This window comes from Artibeus jamaicensis, unplaced genomic scaffold, assembly GCF_021234435.1.
Source record: "Artibeus jamaicensis isolate MK-2021 breed Jamaican fruit bat unplaced genomic scaffold, CSHL_Jam_final contig_387, whole genome shotgun sequence".
NCBI lineage: Eukaryota > Metazoa > Chordata > Mammalia > Chiroptera > Phyllostomidae > Artibeus > Artibeus jamaicensis.
In genome coordinates, this window is record NW_026521812.1 from 7,365,480 (window position 1) to 7,385,236 (window position 19,757).

The 19,757-nt window shown below is 36.5% G+C and overlaps 1 protein-coding gene across 5 annotated transcripts in view; it reads right to left on the reverse strand.

Moving 5' to 3' along the window:
- Positions 1-19,757, reverse strand: part of LAMA2 (laminin subunit alpha 2) — a 511,376-nt gene that overhangs the window by 340,418 nt on the left and 151,201 nt on the right. For all 5 annotated transcript variants that reach the window (XM_053664793.1, XM_053664792.1, XM_053664790.1 and 2 more), the window contains exon 4: positions 13,389-13,631. In XM_053664793.1, the coding sequence (XP_053520768.1) occupies positions 13,389-13,631 (243 nt within the window). The remainder of the gene's footprint in view (positions 1-13,388; positions 13,632-19,757) is intronic.

Here is a 19,757-nt window from a genome sequence, read left to right on the forward strand (position 1 = left end):
AGAAATGTCCTTTTGTAATTTTCCTCTAGGAAATTGTATGAGCTACCATCATATTACTGGAAACTAACAAAAATTTCATTAAGTTTTGAGTCTTTGGTTGTTCTTTAACCTTGCATTCTTCTAACAGGATGGCTTGTTTACTTCTTCTGCAGCTGTGAGTTCTGGACAGAGTCATGGTGACGTTATTTTTCAAAATAACCCCAAATCCTCATTCCAGAGCAGAATATCAAAGTCTTGTTTGGTTTGGCATATATTTTATTGATTGCTCTTGACCTATTTTCTGTCTTTCCACCTTGACTTGAATTTCCCTTATGCTCCACAGGTCCCTGCTTTATATCTATTTTAGGTAAATATAAAATACATGTGAGTACCTTATTCATAGTTATTTGATCTGCTTCCAATTTTGAAGTCTAATCTGCCTGAAGATTCTCTTTATTATTTTAAAACAAATTTTAGTGTCATTGGAAGCACTGACATCAGCTACCCTTCACATTCTGCCTTTGTTTCCTCTTTTGATAAAAGTCTATTTGGCCAAAAAATCACCTGTGCTATTTTCAGAAAGGGAAGTTGGACACCACTTGTTCTATTTTTCCAGGGATAGGGATAAAATGCCCTGAGCCACCTCTTCTCTCAGTCCTAAGGCAGGGCCTTAGTCGGGGCAGGGCAGGGCTGGGCGTGACTTGCATCCTAAACTCCCCCCACCCCTCAGAGTGCCTCTAAGACACCAGTGCGCCTTGGAAATTTTAGCAGAGGGGCTCTTTGGATAAGAAAGTGGATATAAACACATTATGTTGCCAGGACACCAGTTCCCACAAATGAGGACATTTTGCTACTGTCCTAATAATTTGGCTTCCTGAGAAAATCATTTGTAATTCTCTGTCCAAGTTTAAACAGTGTCTGTGGTCACAGAGAGGTGTTTTTGAATGCTCGTTCATCTACATTTAACTTAGCCCATGCGAATAGTTCAGCCTCATGAGCAATAACCAAATGTTTAATGAAACGAACCGGTACAGCAGAAGCCATATCATAGCCCTCCAACAACACAGTGTAAGTGCTGACAAAACAAGTTGCTTTGCTTTCAGCTTTTCTCTCTACAGTTTACTTCTCAATGGAAAGACTGATTAAAACACTAGAAAAAACAAGAGGCTAAAATATTGCAACTTTGGCAATAGGTCCCTCTTGCTAAAGAGGGAACTCTATGTTATGTGAGTTCTTATTGGAAAACATTACGAAACAGGATAAATTTTGTCAGCAAAAGCAAAAACAATGCTTTCTTTCCTTATGCTGATAAACATTCTTATTATTTTATTTTAACCAGCACTTAAGTATAATTAGTGTACACGGAAAGAATTCTGCTCCCCTGAAATCTGATTCTGCGACATGTTTCTCCCAGGCTGGTATTTGGAATTTTTTTTCCTAACGGTAAGCTTAAAATTGAATTTTCTCATTCTAAAACTGTTTTGCAACTCAATACAAACAGCTTCCCTACTCAATTTATTCAGATATTCAGGAGCTGAAGTAATCATGGTGAGTCAAAGCAATTTCAAGGAAGACAACATATCACCCATCATTCCCTCCCACATTTATTTTCTATGTGGCAGACCATGCAGTTCCCAAGACACTGCCACCTCTCTCTCCCCCATCCCCCAACGTCTCTCTTTGCAAACAACACTTTTTTATGCTAAGTATGCCTTTATTACCTTGTCCAAAACTTCAATACATTTTCCCCAATTTATTTCACCTCTTATTTCCCCAAAATACAGGATGCCCTTTATTCCTACACCTAAGACAATATTTGCCACATATGTGGTGATCAGTATTTGTTAATGGGAAAATATAACCAAGGTTGAGGACTACTCACTGGCTATATAAACCAATAAAATATACTCATAGTATCAAATCATTTGGTAGTTGAACTAAGACTGTATCCCAGCTGTATTTCTTATGCCCTGTCTTTTTGGTAATGCATTTGCTTAGTAGTGATTAATGTGTGAGTTGCTCTACTGCAGCTAATTCAACACAAAAGTTTATCTTGTTATAAGACAAATGGTTGCAACACAAAAAATTGTAAGAAGGAAGAGCACAGTGTTTTTCACCTGCTGATAAAAAGAGCACATGTAGAGATAAGGAAGAAAAGCAAAATGAAATCATTCCTGTAATTTTTTCTTCAAAAAAAATCAAAGAGGCTTTTTTCCTTCACATAATTTTAAAGAACTTTCACCAATAGTACTTCCATAAGGTAATTCCTCCTGAAATATTTTTAATCATCCGCTAATCCACTAATCAGTGGATAACTGCTGTAAGTGAGATGCCAGGTTTAAAAATATTTGAAATGCTCCTAAGAAGGTGGCTGCTGTCACTTCGGATACAATTAACATCTACCCACAATTATGCTGCACAGATAAGGTGTTGGCATGTGTCTGTATAGTAACATTTACACACACATACACACACACACACACACACACACACTTTACATTCCTTGGGCCAAAACAACACAGTTCCCAATCTCATTACTTGTAACCAATATACATTCAACTTCCACATAGGTGTAATGCCTAATTATTTACAAGAAAGGGCTATTTGTTTTTCTCTCCATCACTGAAAATTGGAAACAAATGCAGTATGACTTATTTTTTAGCTTAACATTCACCATATCACTGATACATAAAGAAAGACCTTCACAAAAATAACTAGTATAAATTATTATACTAATAAATTATTGTTTCAGTGAAGGGACTTGATTTCCCTTCAATAGTTTTGCTAAAATAATGTGTACGTGTGAGGTTATGTTTAGAACTTCTTACATTTCTACAAGTGTTTCTATTCATGCTTTGGCATATATTAATCTAAACCCTAGGTAACTGCATTTTTATTGACTAAAAAGAGTCAAATATTGGCAATTTCACATAGCTCAACCTAATAGTAGGCTTAGCTTTAAGAGGCATTTATCTGTTGAATAAGAAAATAAATAATTCTTATTACTGAATGAAGCTAAAGAACAAATTTACACAAGGGGAATGTAATTTTCTAACTTGTAATCTTGCCAGGGTTGCCATTCTCCTCTGCCAATGGGGATCATGGGATTTTTGCTACCCATGATTAGGATTTAAATTACATGTCTTATGTGATTCCCAGGTAGCAGAATCCACTAAAGTCATTCATTTTCGTACTTCCAACGAAAATATTTGGCTGTAGGTGGTCTGCCAAAGTGCAAAATAGTACACACACTCAGGCTAGAATGGTGTGCAGTAGGTTTTCTTCAGTTTTCATTTCATAGCAGGTAACCTAGTAAAGCAGCTCCTGATACTGTTTTAAGTTTCCTTATAAAGTGTAATCATAACCATTCTACTCCTGGGTTACTTGACTCAAGGACTTTTGATGATAGCTCTACTGTTTTAAGAGTTTCCCTTAGGAGCAGAGGCTTATTTTAATAGCCTCGAGATCCTTTGTTGTACGTTCAAGTATACTCCTGCAATAAGGGACTAAGTACATTATCTTTCCTGAGTGAGACTGGTTAACTGACACCCTCAGGATTTCCCGAGCAGAGAGGGTGGGTGGCACTTAATTATGCCCCCAGTGTCACACAGACCGTGTGAGCAATGGTAAATACACATTTAGGGCATGTCAGATTGGACCTAAGGGGGTCAGTTTACTAAGGTAAGTGGTTATGTGGTTTGCCATTAAGAAGATTTGAATGGGACATGGGCCAGAGATTCATTTTGAGTATTTACCATTATGTGACCACAGACAGGTTATTTAGCCTCAGCCTGTAAAATGAGACTGATAAGTGTTTTGGTTTCAAGTATCTTCAAAATTTTGGTGATGATCAGATAAAAGAATGTAGGACAAGTGATTTGTAACTGATAAAGCATCATACACAAAATGGTTATTGCCAATGTCACTGGTAACAATAACAAGTTAGTTTACTAATCCTCTTTATTTCCATTAGATTTGCATCTTAACTGAAAGGCTTAGTCTCTGCTTTGGTAATGGTGAAAAATCATAAGGCAACATCAAATCTAGCATGGCTTGCCATTCCATCATGGGATGTTTGCTCAGGATTTGAGACTTGATTTTAAAAGTCACAGATGAGTTGCAATAGTCTCAAATGTTTCCTATAAAATCCATTGTGTTTATAGTTCTTTTTTCATCTTCCCATATATGACAAATACCATTTCTGCTTCACAATTCTGAAATCTCAGTATGCTTTAGATTCGATAGCCTCAAAACTGAATTTAAAATTCCCAGACCACAGACCTTGAGCGTAGACTTTCTCTACAACAAGTTGCAGTGAGTATAAGAAGTAGAACTTCATTTACCCAAATTTCTTGAGAATCTTTATCTGTATAACTCAATACTTTTGTTCCTGTCCCTACAATATTTACATGGAAGAAAAGCATTTTTAGATGTGTAAGCTATAAACTCCTTGTATTAAATCCTGCATCATTTTTTGCAGGTATCCTCAGAGAATAGTGGTTTTAGTATTGACCCAAAGTGGAGTATGTGAACATAGTGATCTTCATACAAAAATCAACCAGCCTAAAAAATAAAAACTGAAATTATTTAGCTCAAAATTGACATAATATTGAAGAACTATCCAAGACACAAACAGATTAGGAAATAAGAGCATACGATGCTATCTTTTCTGACAATGAGACACATGATCTCATTTACTTCAGATAGAATTTTAATTATTTAGATAATAATAGTAGTAGCAATTTGAAAAAATAAGCATGAGAAAAAATTTAAAAACACAAATTTTTAAAGTTTTGATGGAACAAAAATTATAATTACCTGCTTTTTTCCTTAATTATTTTTGATAAAATTAAAATTACTGTATCTCTGCCAAATGTAATATTTGATACAATTATCTAAAGTTTGGAGAAATAAATCTCTTAAAAGTCATTTGAAACCTAGTTTCTATAACCTCTCCTGTAACATACATAAAATGGGTAGCTATTTTCAAAAATATAATTGCCAATTTTAAAGGCTTCAGAAAAAGATTACTGTATTTGGAAATTAGCATCTGGCTTTTGGTGGGGCATTAAAGCTTGCGGTCAGAAACTGAACCACGTATATGATGCTCGAGAAGTTCTGGAGTTTTAAATGTGCTTACACAGCACAATCAGGGTCCTGTTGTTTACTTGTAAGAGTGACCCACTGTGACAGACTGCATGCATTTGTCCCCAGAAATTCATTTATTAAAACCCTAATCCCAATGTGATGGTGTTCGGATGTGGGACCTATGATGGGCAATAAATTCACGCGGGTGGGGTCCTCATCATGGGATTAGTGCCCTTATAAGAAGAGACACTTTTTTCTTTCTTTTTATTCCTGACACTATTATAGATTTCCTCATTTCTGCCCCCTCTGCCTGCCTCCATCCAGCCAGACCCCAAACCCCCTTCCCTCTGGCATCTCCACACTGTTGCCTGTGTCTATAGGTTATGCATATGTGTTCTTTGGCTAATCCCTTCACCTTCTTTAGGGTTGGTGAAAAGTTTCTCTTTCTGCCTTCTCTACCATTGAGGAAACAGGACCCAACCATACTGTCACCTTGATCTTGACTTTCCTATTTCCTGCACTGTGAGAAAAAAATGTTTGCTCTTCAAGCCAGTCCATGGTATTTTTATAACAGCTCAAACTGACTATGACACACACATAGATTCAACAGATCATTTCCTTAAGAGGCTCCTGGTGGGGAAGCTTATGTTAGCTAATTTGTCACCAGCCTACTTACTACGGGACATAGTCTACGGCCTACGGCCCCCGGAATACCCACAGACTAGAACACTCATTCCATAATCGTGCCTGGAAGGAAGTTATATTCAATAGCTAGTGCCATATTATATGCAGATTAAAATTTTAAAAACTTTCCTAAAGCTCTGCCTAAATAGTTTCTAGTAGATCTCCTATCATGTAATTTTTATTAAAATCAAACCACATATATGTTTTGAGTATTCTTCTCTGATTAAAACTTGTACTCTCTTCCTTATGTGCTTAAAGTATTTGTTCAGTATTCAACCGAGTAACAATTTAGAGGAGTAACTTGTCTTTGGAGCTTAGAAACTAAAAATAAAAGAGTGGTTTAAAGTTATACATATAAATTAATATTATAATCCTGAGAAGAATTGGTCAGTGGACTTCTGTTGCTGTTAGTTTTTTGGGATTCGACACTGAAAAGAAACTAAGTTTTGGAGAAGCTGTTAAAAGAACAGCTGAAAAAGCTACTGGTTGTCTAAACCGGGGGATAAAAGAGACAAGGGCCTCTCTGCTTTGGGGTTATTCTCATTGCAGTTGTTCTTGTTGTGGTCACTACAGTCACATCTCATGTCAGTGAAGTGACAGCACCAAATAAAAACAATCACATACAAGACACACAGGGTAATGGCTAAAGCATACATGTATAAAGTAAGCTAAAATAAAATGATAAAAACTAATGTAAAGTGCCTTGAGCTATAGCTACCACAAAATAGATGAAATCACAAGAAAAAAATATTTAACAAGTGAAACCAGATTGAGAAAAGTTTGAAGATAAAAAATCTGACAAGTGCATAACGTAATTGAAGCCCATGTAATACTACAATCAAAAATTGCATCTGTATACCCATACCTGTATCCATCTATCTATCTACCTACATATGACAATATGAAAGAAATATAAATCACTTACCAGAATAAGGTTTTGGAAAGAAAAAAATATGATAAATATAAATGTAGAAAAGGTAACACTCTTAAAACCAGACACTAAATACCATTAGAAAGATAAAATACATGAAAGTAAATGTTAAGAAAATGAGAAAGTAAAAATTTTTAAATCTATATTATAGAAAAAATAATTTACCCACCAAAAAGAAGCAAATGTAAATGATTTTTTCTTGAAACATTAAAGATGTAATGGCAAGCTGATCAGAGGCAAGCACAGCCTGAGCTCGCAATGCCCAGTGGATTTTCCAGAAACGCCCAAGCACAGCAGAAAGCTGTTGTCCTTGCAACTTTCTGGTGCTCAGAGGACACACCGGATTCAAGCACAGCTGTGGAACGCTGGGCAAGTTAGTTGACCTCTCTGCACAACCTTTTTCTCAAGGGTAGAATGAGACATGTATTAGTACATATGTGTTTATATTTGTAAATTCTTGGAGTAGCGCCTGCTATAAAACAGGTGTGCGGGAAATGATAGCTATGATTGCTACTATTTCCCGGCCCCGGGCTAACCTGTTTCAGCTCTTGAGACTCTCATCTGTTCCTTCTGGCCCTTTTGACTTCAGCAAGCTTGGGTTTTTTTGCTTTGCTTATTCTTTCAGTCCTGTTTATCCACCCCCATCTCCTCTAGGGTTGCCGTCACAAAGCATGATGTCATGGCTCTGCCATTTCCTGTGCCCCAATCTCAATTCTGATGAAGCCAGTTCAGTCATCCTCAGCTGAGGGCTGGGCTTATGCCAATGCTAGGTATTGAACTAGAGGATTTGCTATCATGTTGTATAGGTTACAAGGACGCATTGCCATGAATGACCTAATTTAATCTTCATTATAGTCATGTCAACTGGCCTGGACATGTATTGGATACCTTACTCATCTGTCCAAGCCCCATGGTTAATCAGTGGCAGACCATACTTCAGTGTCCTACAAGACAGCACGCTGCACCTCTGTGCCTTTTACACCACTTTGCACTTCTTACCCAGCTCAACAGAAGCTTACCCTTTTGCTCCAGTTTAGCAGATTGGGTAGATCCAATTCCACAACATTGAGAAAACTAGGTCTTACCTATTAGTGCTATCTCCTTAGGATTCCATTCTCCTTTGGTTTCTCTGCCCTGCACAATATTTTGTCAATACTGTATTAATTTAATAAGGATTTACTGATACTTCCTAGGAACAACATTGTTGGAGGCAGTCTATAAACTGATCAACAGAAATGAATAGAATCTTCTTAATGTGATCTTTATTTTATTATAAAGGTGTATTTTTGAAAGTTTTTATTCATTTTTTTTAGAGGGGGAGGGAGGCAGAAAGAGAGGGGGAGAAATATCAATGTGTGGTTGCCTCTTACGTGCCTCCTGCTGGGGACCTGGCCTGCAATGCAGGCACGTGCCCTAACTGGGAATCGAACCAGTGGCCCCTTGCTTTGCAGGCTGGCATTCAATCCACTGAGACACACCAGCTAGGGCTATAAAGCTGTATTTTCAAATATAAATAGTTTAAATGAATCACGGATTTTATGTGTGTATATTCCAAAATATATCCAGTGCTCTGTGCATTTCAACTTGAGTTGATGCATTTTGTTGTTTGAAAAATGCCATGTAAACCTCATTGTAATGAGGGACTTTCATGCTGTTGTTCCTGGCACTAACTGGCCTCATGTTGGTCAATGCAAGAATTATTTTTAGAGAAAGGGCATCTAAAACCCCAGATAATTATTTCCATCAATCTCTATTCAAAACGGATACAAATTAGTGATACCCTGCTGCTTCTCTGTAAAAGAGCAACTCCAAGAGTAATTGAGAAAGACTAGTTCATCATTTCCATTCCCACATTTTCACATAAACTCACACATGCAATCACGCTATATACCCTTAGCAATATTACATTAAAGAAGGATCTCAGGAATATTTCTTAATAATGTGTTATGTTTATTTCTTCATTCCCCAGTATTTGCAATTCTAAGGATCACCGTAATATGAGGTGACAAAAAGAAGAAGAAAAATGTTCTGTATGTATATGTAAAAAGTCTGTCACATAGGAAATCAAAACAATACCAAAGCTCTATGTAAAATTTACAAGACAAAAAAGGTATATTTAAGAATTAATGATGGTTTCTCCAGGGAATTTTATATAAGCCTGCCATGTTTCAGAGGCAGAATCAAAGCTGAATCTAAATTCCATTTGAGTGGTAGTCCAGGACCACAGGAGGGACTGTGGTCAGAAGGAGAGGAAATCATATGTAAATAACTTAAAGGTCTCTGTATGAGGAAAATGAGCAAAAATTACTATGGCAACCATGAATACTTAGTTAGCAATCTAGTGACAACCCAAAGAAATTAGAAAGAATAATCCCAGTCACAGAAAGGTGAGACTCTCATATAACAGAAAAAGCATGTATCACAATTTTAATTCTAGGACCCTGAAAGAAGTGTCACCAAAACAGCTCATCCTTGGTAATATTAGTAACACGATCTTCCTCTTGTAGCCACTTCTTCATACTGTAGATAACTTAGTTAAAGCTCACAGTTTATTTATTCAACTAACCCAGAGATTCAGTTCACCAAAGCCAATCATGGTTTTTGACAGAAAAATGTTAGTCTCTTTCTTCATTGAACTAAAAAAACTTCATTTTGAGTTTATTCTTGTGTATGGTATAAGTTAGTGATCGAATTTCATTTTTTGCATGTATCTGTCCAATGTTCCCAATATCACTTTACATCTGATAAGGGGTTAATGTCCAAGATATATGAGGAACTTATACAACTCACCACCAGGAAGACAAACAATCCAATTTAAAAATGGGCAAAAGACCCGAATAGATACTTCTCTAAAGAGGGCATATGGATGGCCAAAAGACATATGAAAGAATGCTCAAGTCACTAAAATTCGGAGAAATGTGAATTAAAACCACAGTGAGATATCACTTCACACCTTCCAGAATGGCAACCATTAATAAATCAACAAACAAGTGCTGATGAGGATGCAGAGAAAAGGGAACCCAGATGCACTGTTGGTGGGAATGCAGACTGGTGCAGCCCCTTGGAAAAGAGTATGGAGTTCCCTCAGAAAAGTTAAAAGAGGAACCGTTTTTTGACCCAGTGATCCCACTTCATGGAATATAACCTAAGAATCTCAGAACACCAATTTGAAAGAATAAATGTGCCTCTATGTTCACAGCAGCATTATTTACAAACAGCCCAAGTACCCATCAATAGAGGAGCAGATAAAAAAGCTGTGATACATTTACACAGTGGAATACTACATGGCCATAGAAAAGAAAGAACCTTTACCTTTTGCGACAGCATAGATGAACCTGGACATTATTATGCTAAGTGAAATAAGCCAGTCAGAGAAAGACAATATCATATGATGTCAATTATATGGGGAATCAAACGAACAAAATAAACTAATGAACAAAATAAAAACAGAGGCACGGAGACATGGAACAGACTGACAGCTATCAAAGGGGAAGGTGGAGGGAGGGACTAGATGAAAGGTGAAGGGATCAGCCAAAGAACACACAGTATCACCCATAGGCACAGACAACAGTATAGAGATGGCCAGGTGGAAGGGGGAGTGGAGGCTGGGAAGAGGGGTGAAGGGCTGGGGAATGGAGCCATCTGCAATAATGTCAACAATAAAAATGAAAAAAAAATAACTGTGAACCTATACTTTTATACCCAATAAGAGAAAGAACTCATGGACAACAGTGTGGTGAGGGCAGGGGAAGGGGGTGGATGGAAGTGGCAGAGGGTATGGGGGATAAGTGGTAATGAAAAAATATAATAGAACTGTTAAAAATGAAAAAGTTCCTTCAATAATGTAGGTGAATTCTGTTACGTGCTTAGTTTAACTCATCGAACACTGAAGATGAATTGTCATATTGGCCTTGATGCTTTAGAGATACTATGAATTGTTTCTGGTTTCCTTGTGTTCTGAGAAGTCATCTACTAAAGGTTGCTCTTTTAGCTCACACGGCAGATTTACTCATCTCTGTATATACTTCTGTTGAAGCATGTATACTGTCACTTTGCATTTACTGGTTTATGTGTTTCTCTTACATGGCTGTTTTCTACGGAAGGTTTTGAACATAACATGTAACAATTACATTTCAAGTGGTATCCAAAAGTACATTATTTTAAAGCTAAAGGTTAATGATAGTAAGATTAATTTCATAGCCATTTGCCTGGGAAATATTGGAGATGGGCTTCCAAAAATTGTAGAAGCATCCCACATATTACATTTTAGATGATATCAAAAGTTATATTACTTTAGAAGGAACTATAACATAGGATATATATATATATAATACATTTAATACATATATATATATATGTAATTCATGTATTAAAAGAATTCAGTCTCAGAGAGATTAGGTAACTTGTACAAGATTGTGCAGGTTAGAGCCAGGGCCAGACCCCAGTCTTCTAATTTTAGGGACATTCTTCTCTATCATGGTATCTCAGAATTAGGACTATTTCTACTTACACTAGAGTCAGCATCTCTATATTTCCTCTAAAATAGTTTTGAGTTTAGCAATTACCAACTATTTACAATCAACTTCCAATCTTCACAAAAGTATGAAAGAAACATGGACTTGGGAGTCAAAGGAACCAGGCACTCAGCTCAGTGTTGTTACCAGCTCATTGGGTATCTGGGCAAGAACCACGTACCTTCGCTGGACCCACTTATGTTACAAAATAACATGTTTTACAGTGTCAGTCATGTAGAATGAGGCAGATAGCCCAGGAGAGGTCAGAATTTAATTCTCACTTCTAAATACTATCATTCTACTTCAAATATTTTCAGTTACTTTCTGTTTATAACCTCGTTTACCTTCCATTGAGAAAAAAATAGATGTAAAAACGTCGCAAGAAAAGGTGAATAAGTTATTCTTAAGAGTCACTGTTAATGAATGTTTTTGGTGAATGTGAAAGAGTGAAAACAATATAGCTGGTTAAATAAACAGACAACATGTCTGCTTTTTCCATGTTGACAGGCTGCTTTGGTCTAAAAGGATGGAGAACCACCATCCACATAGGAGCAATGATTTGGGGATATTGGGGATATGTATGTAACTTGTATGTTACATGTCTATCTTATATTACTTTACATTATTCAACCAACTTCTGAATTGGACCTCTTTAAGGTAAAGGAAAGCTTTATAAAAATCATATAATTATTGGCCCCTAGTAAACACTAGATCCAGAGGGAAAGTAATAAAAATTCAACTCAGATATATTCTGTCTGCGCTCCATCCCTCCTTGCTTATCCTCGGGCCAATCTGGCCGGGGTTCGGTGTCTCCCGGCACTGCGGGCCGAACAGCTGTTCGATGCACTGCATTTGACTCCCTGTCATTTGGCAGATTGAGATCTCTGCTGAGAGCACCATTTGGAATCTTTTTCTCCAAAAGTGGTATTTTTGAACATGCAATTTGAAATACAGTGATGCACTGATATACATTCATAGAATAATAGTGTCAAAAGACAGTGTGATAGGTTTATGTCAAAAATCTAAATTTCTCCCAGAAGTGTTTAAGGAGATAACCTTGAATTGGCTGAGCTGGGCATGATGGAATATGAGTATGGGCTTTCTAAAAATGTGGATGTAAAAATGAGGCTAGCTTCAGGTATATAGGTTGTTGAGAAGAGAATATCAGATATGAATATAAATAGAGCTATACATAAGCAGATAGGACAAAAGGAGCCAGGTCACATAGACTGAGGGACAGGGGTTCAGGAAGTATAATCAGGCAGTCCAAAAGAGTCACTTAGCTAAGGTTTGGGTATTTGAAAGGAGATTAATAATAATAATAATAACTACACCATAGTTATTATCATTTCAGCAACAACAACCCAAATTGTTAATGCTTACAGACCTCTTGGTGTATATGTCAGCCCTGCTCTAATGCTTTAAATATAATAATCCATTTATTCTTCTGACAAATTATATGGAGTAAGAACTAATATTATTGTTTCTCACTTATAGGAGGCAAAACTGCAGCACAGAGTGGCTCGAAATAAAGCAGCTGTTAACAGGGAAAACCGTGGTTTCGATCTTGTCGTAAAGCCATGAATGAATCTGGAAGTCTTAGCCCCAGGATGAAAGATGCTACCAAGAAGTAGAACACTTTGGAATAAAGCATCTGTTCAATCTGTAATGAGCACAGCCTATCCCTGGTGGTCTGCTGGTTAGGGTCTGGCGCACGGCCTGACCAAAGTAAAGATGCCCTGTATGTGGTGAAAGCAAAAAATCGAATTCCCTTTTATTTAGGTCCTTGGTGGGAATTTTGTTTCTTTCCAAATTCACCCTTTTGTCCCCACTTTCGGACCAGAATACACACAGAACTAAGACTTCCTTTAGGGTCTCAATACTTCTCTAATCATTAGCCATCCTCCTGGTCAGAAAAATCTCTTTATATGTGAAATTAATCCTTGATTTCACAACTTAAACCCAATTCCTCTTCTACAGTCTTTATTGGAGATGGAAGACATACTAGATGAAGGCAGTAAAAATTCTAATCACCTTGAGTTTTTCTTTTTTATTTAATAACTCATTTAAATGTTCTTCTGTGAAATCCTATTTTAAAATCTCCCGGACATCAATTACAGATATACCCACATCTTTCTGACAAGCCTACTCATCCATCTTGAATGTACTTAAGGTGAGTTTTTTCATCTTACCTCTCCATTCTCTAAAGGGTGTATCTTGGAATAAAATGAGGTGCAGATGACCTCATCGTCTTTGGCATATGATGGTGGTCCAGTGCGGGGGTAAATATTGTAGAGGGTTAGGCACTCAGTGTCAGTCACAGCGTGATACTGCCAGGGCTTGTATTCAACATCATCCAGTGAGCGTTCCAGGATCCAGTTTCCAGGCCGAGGAGAGTTAGCTGCTTTCACAATCACATACGCAATCTGGAACACCTGGGTAAGAGGGACAATGGCAATGTGTAACTTTGGATCCCAAAGCATTCTCATGATTTTATATCAAATGTAAGGCTTAATGCTACAATGGATATTATTTCAGATTTTATTCCATAACCCTTTATGTTCTCTGAGATGATTTTACTGTTATGTGTTCATATTTAATAACTTTTGCAAAGATAGGATGTTTCATTTTGACAGGTATGCCTTGGAAAGAAATAGGTCAAGATTGGATTTTAACTCTCTAACAATTCATTGACATCATTTCACCCAATTTTTAAAGTTCCATTACAATTATGATCACCTACAGCATTCATCACATACTAATTTACTCATCTTACTGCACTAAAGAGTATAAAGTATGAGTAAGAAATTCCATGTGTGAACAATAGTGCTTGAGAGTTTAGAAGATATGCTTACTTATATTACCTAGTCCTCTGCAAAGGGCCACTTGGAGTTAGTGTGATGCGGCAAAACCAACACAGAACTCTGGAGGCTCAGTCCTGTATTCAAATTGTGGTTTTTAGCAGTTATGGGACCTTGGGCAGATTAATTTTGCTTTTCTAACTCTTAGCTTCCTTACCTGCAAACTAGGGTCAATAGTAAGTGTAAAACTGAGAGGGAATTTGGACTAAATGAGATAATGTGTGCAAAGTGCCTGGGGAAGGACTTGGTGGTAAATAATAAATGTCACTCCCTCTAAATCCCCAAATAGAAGATAATGGAGAAGAAATTCTAGTAGAACTGACAACTGATAGAAATTGGAACATATTAAATGAAGGATACCTGCACCTTCTGTACAATAGATAAGTGTGTAAAAATAAAGGAGAGGGATAGAGAAAGGCATCAGAGCGACAACAGCAGGAAATGTGGCCCTGCATTTTGAATCAATATAAAATTTGAAAATAAAAAAATAGCTGGGTGTATTGTGATAGTGCATATGTGTGGCTTTGCCAATGCAGTATGAAAGTCAAAAAATTAGTGCAAATATTAACATTTATCTGCAATATTTTGGGTGGGAAGATACATACAAACTAATTTAACTTACAGTCCCATCATCCGTGGGATGGTAATATATTGCAATAATGAGGTGTAAAAATATACTAGTAACAAAGCAACATGATACAATTATGCTCTGAGATGTAGGGGAGCTTAACAGTGCTAATTTCTGGTGGAGCATAGCCACTGGAAGGGTACAATGGGAGGGCAGACCCAGTAAACGATGTCACTAAGGGGTCCGCTGGGCCACAAAGGAAATCCTGAAAGAGATGTTCTAGAAACAAGCTTTATCACTTTCATAGTTTTGGCATAAGAATTTAATGAAGATGTAAACAGTACTTATGGTGAACTCTAAGAGACTGAATTTAGAAATATGAAATGTTGGTGCAGAAGGGGCAATACACGTGGCTTTGATGCAGGTCCTTTGAAATGGTCTGAGGTCTTTTGATATTTTTACTAGAAGGCCGGCACACTTATGCGCCATTAGGGAAAAACCACAAGCCATCAAATGAGTGAAAGTAGGGCTGAAAGTTGCTTTTTAGTAATAGCTGTGGAAAAATTGTGGTTAACATACTGAAATACTTCTGTACTTGCTGGTGAATTGCTGTGGCCCAAGACTCCCAAACGTCTTCCCTCCCCTGAGACCATCTGGTTAACCACAGCAGAGAAGAGAAAAGCCAAGACATCTATCCCAATAGGTCTGGACCTTGTTCTGTTTGCTGAATATCACTCTGTGTGGGAAATACCATGCATCTGTACTCAAGGTATACGGATAAGTAAAATTGCGGACAGGCACACATACCTATGTTTGTGCATATTATTTAAATACATTTAGACCTTTTGGGCAAAGATATACATGACATATTAAGTTTGTTACCTACAGGTTTTAGAATAAGGAATCAAAGAGATAAGGAGAAGAGCTTTCACTTTTTATCCCATATCATGCCATATTCATTTATTAACATAAATGTCTTAGTTCTTAAAAAATTTCTTTTAAAACACAGGAAAAATAAAAGTAAATGAGTATCAAGAAAAGGATAAAAATAAGAGTAACACTCTGTCATCCACTATCTAATATATTTGCTATTTCTTCATTTTTAAGGTGTTATTCATGAGGAATTATTTTGGGCACTCCATGTTCTATAACTCATTCACCTGACATTTTTATAAAGAAATGCACTGAAGAATATACCTATTGATTAATCTGACAGAATGCAGAGAGGTAGTTGTCTCTATTATGAATATAAAACACCCTTGTCCTAATTTCTGGTAATCCTAAAGTATTCACGACAACATTATTAAAATGATAAAGAGTACAAATAACTAAATTCTGAGCTCCCGAAGGTCAGAGATGCTATAATTCTTATTGTAATTCATTTGAAACAGCGGGCATTCAATATCTATTAGACTAGTTGAATAACCCAAATCATTGTAATATGCTTCCTTGTAACTTCTATTTGCATAACACTGTTAATTTTCTTCTGTCTGTCTGAGTTTGACTCCCTTTCAACACTAGCCTATTTTGTCACTTGTAGGAACTAAGACATATATAGTGTCCATCCCACCATGTTTCTGTGAGCTCAGAAAATTAAACTCTTTTGTCCTCTGTTTTCCAATGTTTCATTTACAAAGTCAAAACCGTGGAAGAGATACAGAGATAATGAATACAAAACACAGCATGTTCTCTGGAAAAAAGAATCTATAATTATTTCAAATTAGCATCTTTCCTTCTAGAAAAAAAATTGCAGACATTAAAAAATAGAAAACAAAAAGAGAAACGGCAAAGCGTAATTGGAGAGCACAGGTATCCAATAAGACAAATAAAGGTATACCAAAGATATGGCTAAAGAATTTCATTCAGAAAGCAGCTCAACAAGCAAATATGAGAAGGGGCAAAATTATCTTGGAGCTACAGTGTGGGTATATGACTTAGGAGTTTCTGTGTTGGCTCTGGAATAATAGATGAAGTCCATGAAATAAAGTTATAGCTAAAACCCCGCTGACTATTCCTATAATTCAAAATAATGGTCAGCATTAACTGACATGGAGAACCAGTGATTACCTTAGAGAATATTAGAAGAGCCCCATTTCAAAACAGTATCCCTCTCATTTATTTTCTATGGATTCTTTCACATTTCATGAAAAGTTAATTAAATTAGTTGGCACATAGTATTTTGAATAAACTTTTAAAAATGTGGTAGACAGTATTACTGAAAATCACAATGAATAGAAGTATTCTTTAAAGGCATCAGAGAATAGCTGTGAAAAGTTATACAGTGGTTTTCTTAGTACTCCAATTTTAATGAGCCTAATGGAATAATTCTCTTTATGTACCTACACTACTTTCATTAACTATGCCTTCTTTTTGTCAGCATAAAGGCTTTTCAAAATCAGGAGTTATAAAACCTAATTTCCAGATGATTAAAATCCTAATTTGTATGGTGGGCAACAGGAAAGTGAATACCTTGTTCTGAGGAGTACAAAAATGCTATGATGGCTAGGTTTGATGAACCTTAGATATCAATGCCTAATCTCCAAATTTTCCTCTGTTGGAAGGCACTTTTTTTACAACCCTGGTACATGAATTAAAAAAATCCAAAATAACTTTTGAAATGCTAGCAAATGTTGGACACTTTATATACAACAAAGTGAATTTTCTATTTCATATTCCATTTGTATGTCAGCTAACAAACTGTCATATAATTACTTCACTGGTGCAGAACTAACCTAGGTGTTCCTGCTATCCTAAACAATGTTTTAAGACTTAATCTCTTTTAGGGTGAAATTGGAGAATAGAGTCTTTCTAAGAAATCCTTCAGTCCCAAAGTAGCAAGTAACATATAATGACCATCATATACAGTGATGCTTTCCAGTCTTTTCTACATCACAGCTGAGATAAAATATCAATACAGCACTGGGATAAAAAGAGGAGACATCACACACTAAAGTGAGCATCCTCATGGTTTTGATCAGTCTGGATGATATCCAGGGGCTGAATCTCTTAGCTCACCTATAATCAATTGGTTCTGACATCTGAAACCAATTTCTAGCACATGCATTTCTGGGTCCAGATTTTGTTTTTTAAATATTCTCTGCTGTGACTCTAAGGAACCCACTTTATCCTAGTTTCTTTGTCTTTAGAAGAATCACAGATCTAGAAAATGCTACCAAACAATATGTGTTTGGGAGAGTTCACTGAGGCTTTTGAGTCACAGCCGCACACTTAAGAGAGCTAGGACAAAGTGTGGCTCCTTAATGATGTAACAAAGCCATGGGACCTGTTTCCTATTGGCTGATCCCCAAGAAAGCCAAGAAAATATTAATGAAGGTCATTCTCTATGGAAGATGATACTTCATCTTTCTCATAAGGCTTGAATTATCTCTTCCATTTCTTCTTTCCTAACCTCTCAAGAGAACAATATGTTGCCGCTGATTCTCCCTGCTTGAGCTTTGCCTTGTTCCCCCCTGTGGCTAGTGGCTGCGAATTTTCTACAGCAAGTGCACATAACAAAACTGCTTAATTTTGAAAGAGGTTTTGCAATATTTTTGTACCCGCTCTTGCCCATAATTTGAATTCTAACATTTCCATGTGTTGTGATGCCATCTCTAACATACTTTGAAAACTCATCTCTATTATTAGTTTAAATCATTTGCTTGTCAAGTTCTCACATTTATCCCTAGAGTTATATTGTTTTTCAAAAAGTAATGAGTTATACAATATCAGAACCAGGAAGGATCTTAGAAATCATGAGTTTTCAAGCTTAGTACCAATTGGAATAATCTGGGAAGCTTTATAGAAGTGTGAACATGTGTCTGTGTTTGAGCTGATGGATGCAATTCATATTATCTGTTCTTTCACCTGAGACTTGAGAAAATATGAAGAAGAAAATATGAAAAGAGAAAATATGTTAAATAAATAACAAAATAAATAAATATGTTATTTATTTCCATAAAATGGAAAACAATAACAACAAAGAGAAGAGGATGAGGAGAAGTCAGCATTTTTCTAGAAGGTCCATGGTAGTTGGTTAATGAGGAAGAGCAGAGGTCATGGACTAAAGTCCACAAAGTAGCTGTCACCTGGGCAGTGTGGGGGTGGTGGACACCTGGTAGAGCCTCAGAGCAGCAGGTCTGACAGAAGCAAGGGTGAGTAATGGGGCTGAATGCAGGGAATTCATTGAAACTCCTGAACAATAGAGGATCCATTCAAAGACCCATCCCGACCAAACTACCGCTCACCAAGTTCTTATTTCCCAGAAAACCTTTCTGAGCAATTGCAAAAAATGACTGGCTCATTAAAATAATCTTAAAAATTCTTTGAAGAGATCATTATACAGATTTTGACAGTACTATTTCTGGACCTGAGTTTAAGTCAAGCTCCAAAATAAGAAGTGTTTAAATAATAATCTAAACTTTAAAAATTGACTTAGAAATACATCCAATTATTACTTCCTGGGTGCATTTTATGGCTCCTTGTAAGTTTACACTTACTTCAAGCAACAGAATAATGTCATGGGAAATCCCAAAAGACAATTTCTTGGCTTACCTGTACTTTCTTCCAGACAAGTTCACATACAATAATTGTAGATACTAAAAAGACTTGTATTGTCATTCAGGTAAATAGGGCAGTCCACTTATTCCCCCCACCCCTCCCCAAGGATCTCCTACACTTGTTGAATATGAACTTAATGAGTGGCAGGTAAGCAAATGAGATATTTCACCTCAGGGTAAGGGGTTCCCATATTGCCAGAGGGACAGAAACACTCTGCCCTCATTTAAAACCAATTTTCATAGCTACATTAAATTCATGAGAAATTTAAACATTTGAAAATTAATTACTCTACCACTCCAGAATTTCAAAGAAACAACAATCTAACTGGATAAGTAACGATAATCCTTTGAAGATAAAATGTTCAATTATTTGGTGAAATTTTTTTAAAGGGTTTTAATCATTGCTTAACCACTCATGGGAGAGTGTTTGAAGGATTTCTCCACCTCACTCTGCAGGAAAGAAAATTTCAACTTCTAGTTCTGAAAAATAATATTACTTTTCAGCTCTTTTAAGTTAATATACAGATGTAAAGCAATTACATTTTTTCATTAAAAATATTAGGCTTTTTTGTTTCC